General features: G+C 31.0%; 1 protein-coding gene across 7 annotated transcripts; it reads right to left on the minus strand.

Annotated features, from left to right (window-relative positions):
* Positions 1 to 514: 514 nt before the first annotated feature.
* Positions 515 to 9,483, minus strand: LOC106768871. 7 transcript variants are annotated; one of them, XM_022783925.1, is made up of 22 exons: positions 9,166 to 9,478; positions 9,032 to 9,083; positions 8,862 to 8,938; positions 8,662 to 8,780; positions 8,450 to 8,546; positions 8,218 to 8,275; positions 7,589 to 7,697; positions 7,336 to 7,459; positions 7,058 to 7,244; positions 6,778 to 6,913; positions 6,588 to 6,648; positions 5,770 to 5,858; positions 5,626 to 5,696; positions 5,151 to 5,255; positions 4,960 to 5,025; positions 4,088 to 4,225; positions 3,274 to 3,379; positions 3,118 to 3,189; positions 2,977 to 3,035; positions 2,620 to 2,779; positions 1,446 to 1,612; positions 515 to 1,078 (listed from the first exon to the last, which is right to left on the minus strand). In XM_022783925.1, the coding sequence occupies exons 1-22, from the start codon at positions 9,216 to 9,218 to the stop codon at positions 761 to 763; spliced, it is 2,424 nt and encodes an 807-aa protein (XP_022639646.1). In that variant the 5' UTR covers positions 9,219 to 9,478; the 3' UTR covers positions 515 to 760. The 7 variants fall into 7 exon arrangements, with proteins under 7 accessions (XP_022639646.1, XP_014509725.1, XP_014509724.1 ...); XM_014654239.2 differs by having other exon boundaries at positions 5,626 to 5,675; positions 8,647 to 8,780; XM_014654238.2 differs by having other exon boundaries at positions 8,647 to 8,780.
* Between the last annotated feature and the right edge of the window lie 4,548 nt (positions 9,484 to 14,031).

Below are 14,031 nucleotides of genomic sequence, written 5' to 3' on the forward strand. Positions count from 1 at the left end.
TATCTAACTTTTATGCACAACTTCTTCTAAATGAAAAAATATCGATTATGATACAATTAAATTTTTTTCAAGAACACTTATAATGGAGTAATTTATAAAATTTAAGAAATAATAAGTAAAATACATTAATTTTTTTGAAGCTTTTGGCTTTGACTATTCAAATGCATAACCAATTAAAACTAAAATAGTAAATATACAATAAGATAGCAGAGATAAAAGTAATTAAAATAATAATACTATTTGAGAAAATAATTAAAGTACATATAATAAAGTTATTTAGTTATTTATTTTTTAATAAATAAATTAAGACTTACAAAAGGAATCAGGCATGTAATAAAAAAAGAAGTATAACCTTATCTCATGCATGAGCCTACAACAAATTGGTGCTTGTTTAAACTCTTTTCAGACACATCACATTAGTATGATATAAGTGCATTAAACCAAGCGATATGGGACTAAACTTTTTAAAATACTTTAAAATAAAGCAAAAAACAAACACGACCAAAGAAAAGAATAACAGCAATGAAATATTCCAATAATCAGTTTTAAATCACTGCACAAATCAAGACGGAATAATTGGCGAAGAAAAAAAAAAGACTTTCATCTCCAGACAAGAAATTACCAAGTAGGAATATCTTTCTATACGAGGTTCCCACGTAATTACATTTGTCACAATATACAAAAGAATGACAGAAGCAATAACTAATCTAAAAGATACAAAGATACATTTCTTTGGACTCAAACAAAAAGGGCGGCAAAATTAATTTGGATGTGTTCTAAAAGAATCCTTCGGAGAACAAAAAGTCGAACCTGGTAAATCTATTGAAGTTTCAAGGTTGAGCAAAGGCTTTAGTCTTCTATGAACCTCATTACTCAGAAAATTGATTTCCTCAACAGTCATGAGAAAAGCAGATTTGCAAGTCTCCTCGTCTTTGAACGCCAATGTCCATCTGCCATCTACCGAAGCTCTTGTTTTCTTTTTCCGAAAGTCTTTGAAGTGGACAGGATCTATAAAGGGTAAAGAAGAAGCCCGAATCCGCAAGTGTAACCACATCGCATGATTGTCCTCAATCCTAGGCTATACAAAAAGAGGACAACTTTGATAAGGTTATTATATAATCAGGGTAAAAATAATAATAAATTTTCAGAATACATTCCTGATTTGGCTTTGTATTGAGAAAACGAAGAAAACAAAAAGAACTTTGACACAATATTTCAAGTTTAAAACATCAGTCTATAATATATATAGGTAATGAAGTTAAAAACAGTAATTCATCAATCATTTGAGAATCATTTATACCAAGCTGAAAATAATTATCCAAAAAAAAAATTATTCTATTTTTTTGAAATGACTTTGCTTCATAATTGTCAGACTTAAAAGAAATGTTTTAAACCAAATGAAATTAACTCAAGACTAAGATTCAAAGGAACAAAAGTATACATACATTGCACCCAGCCAAAGGGGCAACAGCCCGAACCACTCCATGAGACTTCTTCAGTGGCAATTCTTCTGCAACAACAAGCCATCCAGAAATTCCTAAAGATATTGCTAGAAAGTAAACATGAAGCTCTTTTCCCCTCTCGAAAGCTATCCTACAAGGAAGGGCATTGCCTGCAAATGGTAAATGAATAAGAGAAGTTTAACAAGTTAATTGATTGCAGACTAAAGATAATAGCCTGATGTAGCTCCATGGAATAACATGTAACAGATGAAAACCACCAAATACATATACAATCAAAAAGAACCACCAAGTAAAAAAAAAAAGGAACACTAAAGAAAACTGTAATTAGTGATAATTATTATTTAGAAGAGACCAGCATTTTCTTCAAACTTCAAATAGGTGGAATTTACATATTAGCTGCCTGCTGTCAGGTTTATAGCCAGAAATCAATAAATATGTGGTTTAAGTAACCCTTTTAATATGTGATCATGACATGAAGGCTTGCAATATATTTTTCCACTTTAGTCTCAAAATTATCCCTTCAACCTAATACTTTGTAACACAATCAGTTCTTATATGCACCGTACCACTACAGCCTACAGATATGCCCATATTCAGAAGTACAGAAGAGAGAAAATACTTTCACACATGGCCAATGTCAATTTTAGACACTTCAAAACAAGCCAGTAAGACAATGTTAGTTTAACTTGGTACAATAGAATTTATTAAGAAAGAAAAGGAGATATAAAACAACAGGATAAGGTATCCTCAAAAACTAAACAAAGAAAAGAAAAAGAGAAAATCAGAGACTAAGCATGAAACACCAAACACTGCACACCAATCTCTCCAAGTCCCTCGTGACTGCCTACACCAGCTTTCTCTCTTTGTTGTAACTTGTCTTTTCATTAATTGATATAGAGTTGGTACTTGTTACTATTTGATTGATTAGACTATTAAGTTTGGCAATGTGTTTGGATTGGGTTTTCAGAAAATTCTTTGCAGCTGAGATTACAACTGAGATATTTTTCTCCTCATTCTTTTCTTTCTACCCTCCCCTTTTACCTCCTTATTATCTTCTTCCTTTTTATTCTTCTGTTCATCCTAAAGCAAAGAATAAATCTCAAATTAAGTAAAACCATTGTAGAGAGTAGAAGAAACTTCAGTTAAGATCATTGACCAAGGCTGACTTCAGTTCCTGCCTTCGGGCCTGACACATCAAGCCCAGAACCTTGGGCACGGCAATTTGCAGGGAGATCACCAGGAGGGTAAATCAGTGGTTGTTCTGTTAAAGTTTTGCCAAGAGTGAATATTTGAAGCTGGTGCAGTAGTACAAATACCTAAATGGAAAAATGACAACAAAAAGCTCTTCATCATATAAAGGTACATTAATACACAACCCAGGAAGAGACAAAATTGAGAACTCCAATTCACATTTTTATGCCGCACTGCACATATAAAAAAAAAAAAAAAAAAAAAAAAAAAAAAAAAAAAAAAAGTCTGTCGGGGGAGGGAGCATAGAAAAAGAGGTACAGACCTTCACCAACTCATGCATTCTTTTACCAGAAGCAAAAGATGACCCCTCTGGAATATGACCTGCAGTGACAAGAATCAGAGGGATCATTCAAAGGGCTTCTCTTCCCTCAGTAAGAAAAAATAGAAACAGATACAAGCTTACCTCCTGAAGAAATCTTCCATGGTAGCAAAAGTATGCAATTTGGTTCTTTCCGAGGAGATGATGACTCCATTGCTACAGATTGGAAAAATATTGTTCAAGAACATAAGTACAACTATCACACAATCAAAAGCAGAACAACGTGGTAGAAAAATTCACCTCTTTTGCACTTTCTCCATTCATCACAGAGAACAGAAATAAGTAAGTCGGACCAAATACCTCTAACCTCCTCTACAAGAGCAGAAGCATAACTCTTGTATGAAACCTGTATAGAAAAGAATATTGATATAATTGCATTAGGAGATGAAAATAGTGCAGATGATACTAGTAGGACAGACATCCATTTTCATTTTCCATTACGATTGTTTCTACTATATCATCTCTTTTTGCATTCTCGGTACCTATTCTATTCATTAACTTCAACAATCATAGCCTACTAATGCGACTATTCATGAACAAGGCATGATTTATCAAAAAGTACAATCTTTCAAACAACACATTTATTATTTCTGCAAATATTTGTACTGATATCTTATCTCCAATTACTCAGCTTTATTAAAATGTCTACTAAATTGATGCTGATAAATTAAAAACCATTGACTGAATGATGTAAATGGTTCAAATTAGGAATGACTATTGGACCTGGACTGTACCGAGGCATCTAAATGGAAAATATACTCTAGAAGGAGGTGAGAATAGTTTTGGAATTTTCTGTAACTGAAATTTGGTGACATGCCATGGTTATAGAGGGCATAATGAGAGAAGGGTACAAGAAGAGTGAGGAGTTTGGGGGAGGGGATAAGCACTAATTTTGAGAACTGACAATAGTATTTTAGAGAAGAGCTGCCTTCTCTGGTTGCCATTAATAAAATCATTTCAAACATGTGCACTTCGATTGGTAAACAGTACATGACCACAAGAGAATGTATTAAGTTCTCAAGGGTGTTGCTAGAAAAGCCTCATCTGTTCTTACTTTCAGTAAATCAAGGTGATGGCTGTTGAATTCTGACACACTGTAAGGAAGCAACTGACGCAAAAGCCAACCACCATCCCATAGTATCTCTGCAGATATATTAGTGCGACAACTGAGGTTCACTAGTGCATCAATCACCTGAAAAAACAGAGGATTCATAATTAATAAACCAAGCATAACAAACTGCAAATAAGCATTTAGCGAATAGTAGTATTGGACAATGCTTGCAGTACCAAAACATGGATTTTTAAATATTACTAAGAAGAAAATGGAAATGATGCCAATAACGTTTCATCCTTTAAGGCCCAAACAAGAAATAGTTTTAACGGCAAACGCATACATTTGGTATGAAGTCTTCTGAAATTCACACTAACATAAAAGGGAAATCCAGTACAAGAGGCTACCACCTACTGTAGTGCGGGAAGGTTAGATCCTTAGACACACAGAACCTTACTCCACCAAGGAGAGACTATTTCCAGGATTTGAATTCAGGACCTTGACGTCATAAGACAATATTTTCATTGTGCTAAGACTCTACCACTGATAATTCTTAATACATAGTAAATTTAGTTCGATGAAAATTATCAAACTAAATTACTTCACAAAAAACATAAATGTATGCATGTATTTGCACACTAACGTATATACAATAATCACTTATCCTGAATAAACAATAAAAAGCCTGGTAACTCCAGTTTTACATGATAGGCTAAAAGTTTTTCACATTAAACTCTTAGAGAATAATTTCGAAAAAGTATAAAAATGTTTCATAAACTCCTTTGGTTTTGATCTATTGAACACATATTCATAACACAATTTTTATAACAAAAAAATAGCATATCAACAAGACTCGACTATATAAAAACATTTACTTGAAATCTATGTATACGAGGACTTATTCCCACATCAGAAGGCAGAAAAGATACTCCATACTGCTCCTGTGAAACATGATAAACTTAAGAAAGTCAACCTTCAAGCAACATAGATTCCAAAATCTAAATAGATACCGGTTGTTAATGTTAAATAAATCAACAATTGCTGCTGAAGAGATGGAAGTGCAAACCTTGATCTTTTTATGATAGACATTGATATTATTACCAATGCCATCCCTATTACTTTTGGATGGAAAAAGTTGTTCTTCGCCTGAACCCTCTCCAACTAAAGCTTGCTGCACAAAATATGCAAAGCCAATTCACCAGAACTGAATTGATGAGCTTCACGGTTGTTCTCCTATAATAAGTTATCTCTATAAAAAGCCTAGAACATGTGACTTGTGTATGATCCAACTTGAAGGAAAGTGCTTGAAATGTATACTGTTTTGTGTGCATTTAGTGTAAATTTCTAGGTTCGATGTATAAAGAAAATATTGTTGTAATTAGAAAATGGTCTATTTATTATATTCATTGTATAAATATCAAGTTGGTGTTGTAGTTGAAACAAATGGTTTCACAAGAACCCGCCTCCAAAACTATGTACAAAAGCACACCACCAAATATTCATAAAATGAAAAGGATCAAAAATGGAAGAATACAGCTTACCAATAACAATTTTTTATGTTGCTTTCGTTGTGGAAGAATTCCAAGCCCATCTAGCATTGATTCATCAAGTTCTACAGAACAATAAATACTACGTAAACAGAAAACAGTGCAACAGTAGGACACACAAAAATTCAAGGAGACAACCTTTAGTTTGCAGCAGAGTAGCAAGCACACTCAAAGAACCCAAAACTAGGACATCACTTCCTTTTGTTACGTAAGCAAGCAGAACCTCCCTACATCAATCATAAAAGTCATTAGGAAAAACATGCAAAAGACTTCCTGCAAACAAAGTTTAACTCTCAAGTTAAAGTAGAACAAACGCAAAAACACTATTATAAGACATCAAAAATATCAATTCAAGCCTACATAAAAACCAAGTTACTACCTATTTGAGCATAGTTTTACTACTATTGTAAATATAACTTTCCTTTTTAGTTAAGTTATTGACAGCTATACTCTGTAACTAACTTACAGGTATTCTTCTTAGACAGTTACCTTCTGCTAGTCTCTCCAGATCAGCTATACAGAGCTGACTTCACTCTCTTGAACTGTGGCTTTTGATTCTAAAATATAATACAGTTTCTCTTTATTCTAAAATGCTATCAGAGCAACATCATAACATTCTGATACTTCGGCTTTTGGTTTTCAATAATAAAATGATAAAACATAATTTTACTCCAATACTACCAAATATTTTATTGAAACATTTTCAATTCTGAGATAGCATCGGAAGGATGTACACAGGGAGCCAAGGACTGTCATTTTCTTTTCTTTTTTGGATAGCAAACAGTATTACATATTTCACTTGAATAACTTTTAGTCAGGGTAGTTTAAGCTGGCATGGCATATTGATTAATGTTTCCAATTCTGATGACTGATAGAAATACAAAAAGAAACTAATATATCTAACTTATTACATATAGAAAGAAAAAACACAAGTTATGTAACAAAGGGGCTTTTACCTTAAAGACAAATTTGAACTGGTACAATCATTTTGCACTAGAACACCATCTGAATGAAAACCTGAAGAACTAAGAGAATATGGAATATTAAACATTGTGTGTCTTGTATCCCACTTGGTGAGACTATCACTATCTAACCCTTGGCATTCAGATGTGAAATCATGATCAGATATGAAGCAATTGAAATTACCCTGAGAACTCTTTGTAAAGGCCTCTGAGGGATAAAAAAGAGCACCAGCAATAGTGTTTGCCAAATCTTTGATTTTGACAATCCTCAGGATGCAACAAAGTAAGTATAGAGAAGGGACAGCGGCATCTTGCATGTCCTACAATAATGTATATCAAACAATGATAAAGATATGTTTCACAATAAGAATCAAAATCTCTCCAGAACTTTTTAAGACCCTTGAAACAAAGACAAAAGTAGATTAAAAAAAAAACTGACAAGGCCATAAAGTGAAGTTTCATACATTATTGGGCATGACCCCTAGGGAAGGAAGAAGTAATGGGAATATCAAAATCATCATAATGCCATCAGTAATGAGTCTCCCAACATCAGGAATTCCAGCAGAGACAACATCACTGAAGTAGTACAGGTTATCCTCAATTTCATCTGTAGCAGCAATAATTGCCGACATTGAATCTGGGCCCGGATTTCTGTCTCAGATTCAAGAACCACAATTGCATTTTCAGGGTGCAAGGAAATATTAATGTATAGTTCAAACAAAAGAGAAAATAAATTGCTTACAGCTGTGTATCAGAAAGCAGTTTATTAAAATCCAAGCTCTGCTTCCTAAAGAATGAAACCAGGTTTGAGAAGTAATCTTTGTGAGGAGTGCTGGTTATATATCTATTGACAGAGTCATCTCCAACTGAAAATTGTTTATTAGAAAATTATAACTTTTGCCAGCGTACAAAATTGAGTTCATGTTTTCCTGGAGGAAATGATAGGGACAAAAAAAATTAAAGAAGATGGCTTATGTAAAATAATAAAATCTCACCATGGTAAACATTAAGAGTTATAGCCCGTACTGCAGTGCGAACCATGCTCTCCTCATGAAAAGCAAAGCGTATGGCCTCTACATAAAGTGGAAATGAAACTACTTCGTCCTAAACACATAGAAGATACAATGAACACATTTGGATAGCCCAAAACTAAAAGCAGAATAACATCCTCCACTGCCAAAAGAACAACAAAAGCTATACTTAAAAGTTAAAAGAATAACTACACACAAAAGATCAAAGTATGAATATGAGAAAAACATTAATGATCTCACAAGATTTGATCAATAGAGATGAACAACTCTCCGACAGGCTTCCCTGTCCAAGTCATCCACTTGGAATACAAAACAGATTTTTACTGTATCTATGCCTCTCTTCCTTCTTATCTTTCTCCTAATCAAGAAATTTTAATGAATTTATGTTCAAAGTACAAAAACAGTATTATTTATCCACCTTATAAAATCAACATTTGAGAGCAAACACCTAGAAAACCCCACTACTATATTTGCAATCCCAATATCAAGAACATCAGGCCCACTAACCAATGGTTTTACAGACAACCTTTTAAAACTACCTTAAGGCCTATAATTCAAAAACATTAGAATAAGAAAGAAAACATCAAACTTACACCATGAGTCTTCACAAGCAGTGAAACTGTATTCTTGTTCAATTTTCCACTTATTGCCCTTCAATAACCAAAAGAGATGTAACAGAAAACTGATAAGAAATATTATAGAAAGGAGATGGGAAGTGAACAAAAGCAAATATATATTGCCACCACAAAACAGATTCTATGAGTGCAATCATCAACCACCAATCACCAGTTCAATAAATAAAATAACTTAGAGGTCAGAAGGAACCTTAAAAAGGATATGTAGTACGACAGCAGCTCTTCATTTCGAAAGTCAAACGGATAAGTTATCAGGTAATTTATATATTCATTACTGAACATATAGTCTGCCAAAAAAACACCCAAAGAAGTTAGTTAACCCGCAACATTTGTGCACCTCATTAAGAAACTAACGAAAGTCTAAATTCAATTTGATTTTCAACTAACATATAGCATGTTCACTTTTTAGGTTCTGGACCATAATGCTCACTGTTTGAAGCAACTGAAGTGGAACGCTCACAGTTCTGGTAAGTTTCAGAACACGTATAAATTCACCCATGACTTGCTTTTCCATGAAGAATCTGTCACAAGCTAGGACACAATAAACTTCCAGCAAAACAAAAATTATTCCAATAGAGAGCATGAGCACCGAAGAGCCTCACTCAAAAAAACTGGGGTCATGTTGGTCACCATATGTTATCAACTCCGCAATTGATCTCAGTGCCTCAATTACAAAACCCTTCCAAACATAGCACAATTAAGAAGATTGGGAAAACCATGAAGAACATATCAAGGAAAGTTGACAGCAGAGACGAGCTAATCACATTCTTACCTTATTAACCTCACTAATAATTTCTACCTTCGTTAATTGATCGGTTAAGAACCTTAACAGTGAAAACCAAGAAAAAACAGTAATCAATTATCAATGAATTGAACGAAATGAAATGAGTCAACATGGAGTAGTACCTAAGTTGGTCCAGGGAGAAACGATCCCTTGATCTCCAAAAGGAATTCCACATGATTGAAGAATTAGACCTCGAAATAAAGCTTGATTGAATTTGAATTTGAATTCATTGTGCATCGAAACTGAAACTGCACGATCCTTCGGAGCATCATCAGAGGAAGTGAGTGAATGCCGTTTGTGTGTAGAGACTAGGGTTCTTCCAACCCAAACACTTGATTTTGGATTTTGGATTTTGGAAATACTTTCAGCACAACAGAACACTCGCTCAACAATACTGAAGAAGAGGACTATACCTTCCTTACCAAAGTTACCGTAGATATTCATATCTAATATATTTTTTTTCATTTTTATACTGCAAATGTAAGTTTGCAATGTAAGTTTTCCTACTACATTGTAATAATACCTACAAATATAATTAAAGAATAATACCTACAAATATCATACTACTACATGTAAGTTTTCCTCTTTAACAAACATTCAGGGTTTGAACAGAAACTAATGTTCATACGAAACAGGGAAGATGATTAAAAAAAAATTATGTTCACTTTCAAAAATCTTCAAGAAATGAAATGGAGATAATTGTGGGATTGTCTCTTTTTTTTTTTTAATTATCACAACATTGCCAGAAGAATTGATGAGTAAATCTCATCTTTACCCTTTTATACATTTGATAATTTTCATACTTTTATCGTATAATAATAATAATAATAATAATAATAATAATAATAATGATTTAATGATAGTAATAATAATAATAATAATAAAAAATAATAATAATAGTAAGATTAATAATAAATATAATAATAATATTAATAATAATTATGATAATTATTTTTATTATTTTTATAATTATTATTATTTCAATTTGTTAAATTTCTATTTTTTCTACATTTTAAAAAATAATTTTTTTTATAAACACTTTTACAATTATATATAACATTAATCATTATTATCTTATATTACTTTTATAACTAAAAATATATTTATAATCTTTAATTTTATTAATTAAACAATTTTTTATTATTCACGATAAAAATCTATATTAATTTTCACAAAATTTATATCAAATTCACTCTCACTCAATTTAAAATCCCTAAAAATATCAATTAATTTAGTCTTAAATCTTTTCCAATTCTTCTATTCAGTCTCTTCCCAATCAATATAAAGTGAACACACCCTCAACTATAAAGTAATAATTAAAAATAATATCACAAGAGCAGTTTTTTTTTTTGACAACTTTCAACATAAATATATCTATAAAAAATAAAAGATAAATTCGTAATCTAAAAGTAGCCTATGTATAAATTAAAACATAATTCTTTTACAAAATAATTAATAAAGATATTCATCTCTCTTTTTTTCCTCTAAACACTATTTGTAGAGAATATGGTCTCTAACTTACCAGTTGCTTCTACTTTTCTGTAAATTTTTCATTGATATTATCTTTTTATTATTAAATAGATTTCTTAGCCGCTTAATTGTTAATACTTTTCATTATATCTCTTTATGAAAATAATGAATATATGTGAATATTATGTAATATTTTGAAAGTAAAAGTATGAATTGAAAAATTACTGAGTATAATAAAGTTTATATAAAAAAAAACTATAATTACTTAATTTTTTAAATTCGAGAGGATGTCATGGTATTTTAATAGTCTGTTCATGATTTATTAATATTCAAATTTATATCTCTTAAAAATATCCTAATGAATTCTAAAGTTTATCGTTGATGCTTGAAAAAAGTTTAAAAAGTCAAATTGAGGAGCAAGCATTAATTTATTTTCAAAACGTAACATTTGGAAAGGCTTGAAATTAAAGGAAATCAATAGTAGATTTTTGTTTTAGAATTTTATTTTTGTTTATCAAAAGATATAGCAAAATATGACAAAGGAGAAAATTACATTTTTTTTCTTATCATTAGTCAACAATAAAAGCATATTGTAACTCATCCACTATTATAATTGTTACTTGATTAAAATATTTGAATTATGTTTTTTTAATAAGATCATAACATAACTTGATAGTATGTGTGTTGATATTTTAAATCATTGTAATTTTTTATAGTATATTTCAAAAACATGTATATTGTACAATGTTATACATTATAATAAATTATTATTTATATATTTAATATCTTTTAAAAATATAAATTATCCCTGAGTTAATTTAAAAGATATCTCATACTTAACAAAAAAAATAACAACTAAGAATAATAAGACTAAATTGATATAAAATTGAAAAATTTATCATAATAAAAAACTAAAAAAAACTATTAAACCTAATTTAATTTATATCAAATTCCAAAAAGATTGAGGGGTTATTCCCTACACTTCCCCATTTGCTCCCTCCACCGTACCCTTTATTTCTATTTTTTTATTCCTGTTTTATCCTTTTAGTAAAAGTTTATTTTTAAAGTTAAAATTTTACAGGAACATTCAATCATCTCAACGCACACAATCTCTTCTTCTTCTTCTTTAATGTTTTCCTTGGTCCTTTCATCATTTTTGTTTCATTATGCTCTTCTTCTTTTGAATTCTTCTTTCTCTTTTTCTTTCATTGTGGTGTGAAAGTTTGATGAGTGAGAGATTGCAGGTAGTGGTAGAAGGAATTATTCCACTCGTGCTAAAATCTCGATGGTAGTTAAAGTTCTCAATGGTGCTTGAAGGTACAAAGGAGTAAAGGTGCACAAAAATTAATTAACCCTAAATTAAACCTTAAAATAATGTGTAAAACCTTAAACGGATGTGAGCATCTGTCGACAGATGTCAACATCCGTTTAAGGTAAAAGGGATTCTCTAAACTTTTGTTGTCTGTGTTTTAGGGCAACTTTTGTTAGTCTTGCGTATGGATATGCTACAATTTTATCTTCTAGGCGGTTCCCATGGCTTCTCATGCAGTGAACAATTTGATTGGTGGGATTTTATGGCGGTACACGTCAAATACACCAAACCAGAAATTGAATGAATAATTGCCATCTTCATGGCTATGTCACTGGCTCTCTATATTCTAACCCTCCCTGTCGTGGGTTTGATGTATATGGTCATACTGGCTTGGTTTTTGTTAGCCCTTGAAGGAATGTTCTCCTAAAAATAAAACGGAAAATAAACAGAAAAAGAAAATCACTGCGTTTTGGAGGGGTGTGACACGAAAGGAAGGCAAGACCATCAAGATTGTTGTTTGTATTTTAGGTCTTCTCTTTCTATTCATTATCCCTTTATAAATGTTGCACCTACCTGCCTGTATTTCAAAGCTTAAAGGGCGTTGGGGGTGTAACTGTGAGGAGAGGAGAGAGTAAAAGTGAGAAAGAAGGAGAAGAAAAAGGGAGTTCTGCTAAATAACATTAAAATAAAATAAAAAATAAAAAGGGTAAAAAGGGGAAAGAAAGAGGTTAGTTTTGTAATAAAATAAAAAATGAAGAAAGTTTGGGAGGTGGAGGGTGGAAACGGGGAGGTGGAGGGAACAACTCCCAAAGATTGAGACTCTGCAATTATAAACCGGGTGTTGCTCCCTCCACCTCCCCAAGTGGGTCCTACACCTCTCCATTATTTTAATTTATTTAAAAAATATTTTACATCTTCCCACTATTTTCTTTTATTCCAAAAATACTCTACACCTCCTCACTATCATTAACAATCTTTCTCTTTCCCTCTCTACATTAATGGACCATTTACATGGCTCATTAATGGAGCATTTACATAACTCAAATTTGAACTTGTGATATATTTTCTTAAATAAGTTTGATTCAATCTTATTTTTCCGGTTGAATATATTTTTTTCTTGTCAAATTACTTAATAAATGGTAAAATTTTGTTCTAAATTTCTAGAAAAATGTTTATATATGTGTGTGTTTTTTTATATATAATATTTATAATTTTTAACATTATATTATGTTTTAATTCACAAACATGTTTGACTAAAATAACTTGAATAAAATGTTTAATTTATCAGATAAATAATATAAAAATATTATTAAATACTCAAAATATTAAAAAAAAGTTATTTGTTAAAGATTTAAAATTTATTTAGTTCTTTTGTCATTATAAAGTTAGTATATAATAATAATAATAATAATAATAATATATCATTGTTTATTATTAATATTATTATGTTTATTATTTTGTATTTGCATCTAACTTTTAATTTTATAAAATGAAAATGGTAGAAGTACTAATATTGAAATTTCCTCTCAATTTTATATTTTGTAATATATCACAGATTTAAATCTGAACCATGTAAATGCTCCATTAATGTAGAGAGAGAAAGGAAAAGATTGTTGAGGATAGTGAGGAGGTGTATGGTATTTTTGGTATAAAAAAATAGTGGAGATATGTAGAATATTTTTGAAATAAATGAAAATAATGGAGAGGTGGAAGGAGCAACACCCTCACAAGTTCAAATTTGAATCATGTGCTCCATTAGTATAGAAAGAAAAAGATTATTAAGGATAGTGGGGAGGTGTAGGGTATTTTTGAAATAAAAGAAAAAAGTGGGAAAGTGTAGAATATTTTTGAAATAAATTAAAATAGTAGGGAGGTGCAGGACCAGGTGGAGGGAGCAACTCCCTTATAAACCAGATGTAATATGGGTGTTTCATCCTGCACCTCCAAGCTTTCATCTTGTATCTCCAAAAATTACCATTTTAACCTTAATTAATATTATTTTAATATTTTCTCTTTCTTCATAAAGTGATTCTGCACTCCTCTAACTTTTTCTCTTTCTTATTAAAGTCAACCTACACCCTTCTAATTTTTTCTCTCTTTTATTAAAGTCATCCTACATCTTTTTAATAGATTTTAAAATCTATACAATTTTTATATAAATTTTCTAAATTTCATTTCGAGATTTAAAATTTAATAAAAATTTAAT

Source organism: Vigna radiata, chromosome 7 (assembly GCF_000741045.1).
Source record: "Vigna radiata var. radiata cultivar VC1973A chromosome 7, Vradiata_ver6, whole genome shotgun sequence".
Classification (NCBI taxonomy): Eukaryota; Viridiplantae; Streptophyta; class Magnoliopsida; order Fabales; family Fabaceae; genus Vigna; species Vigna radiata.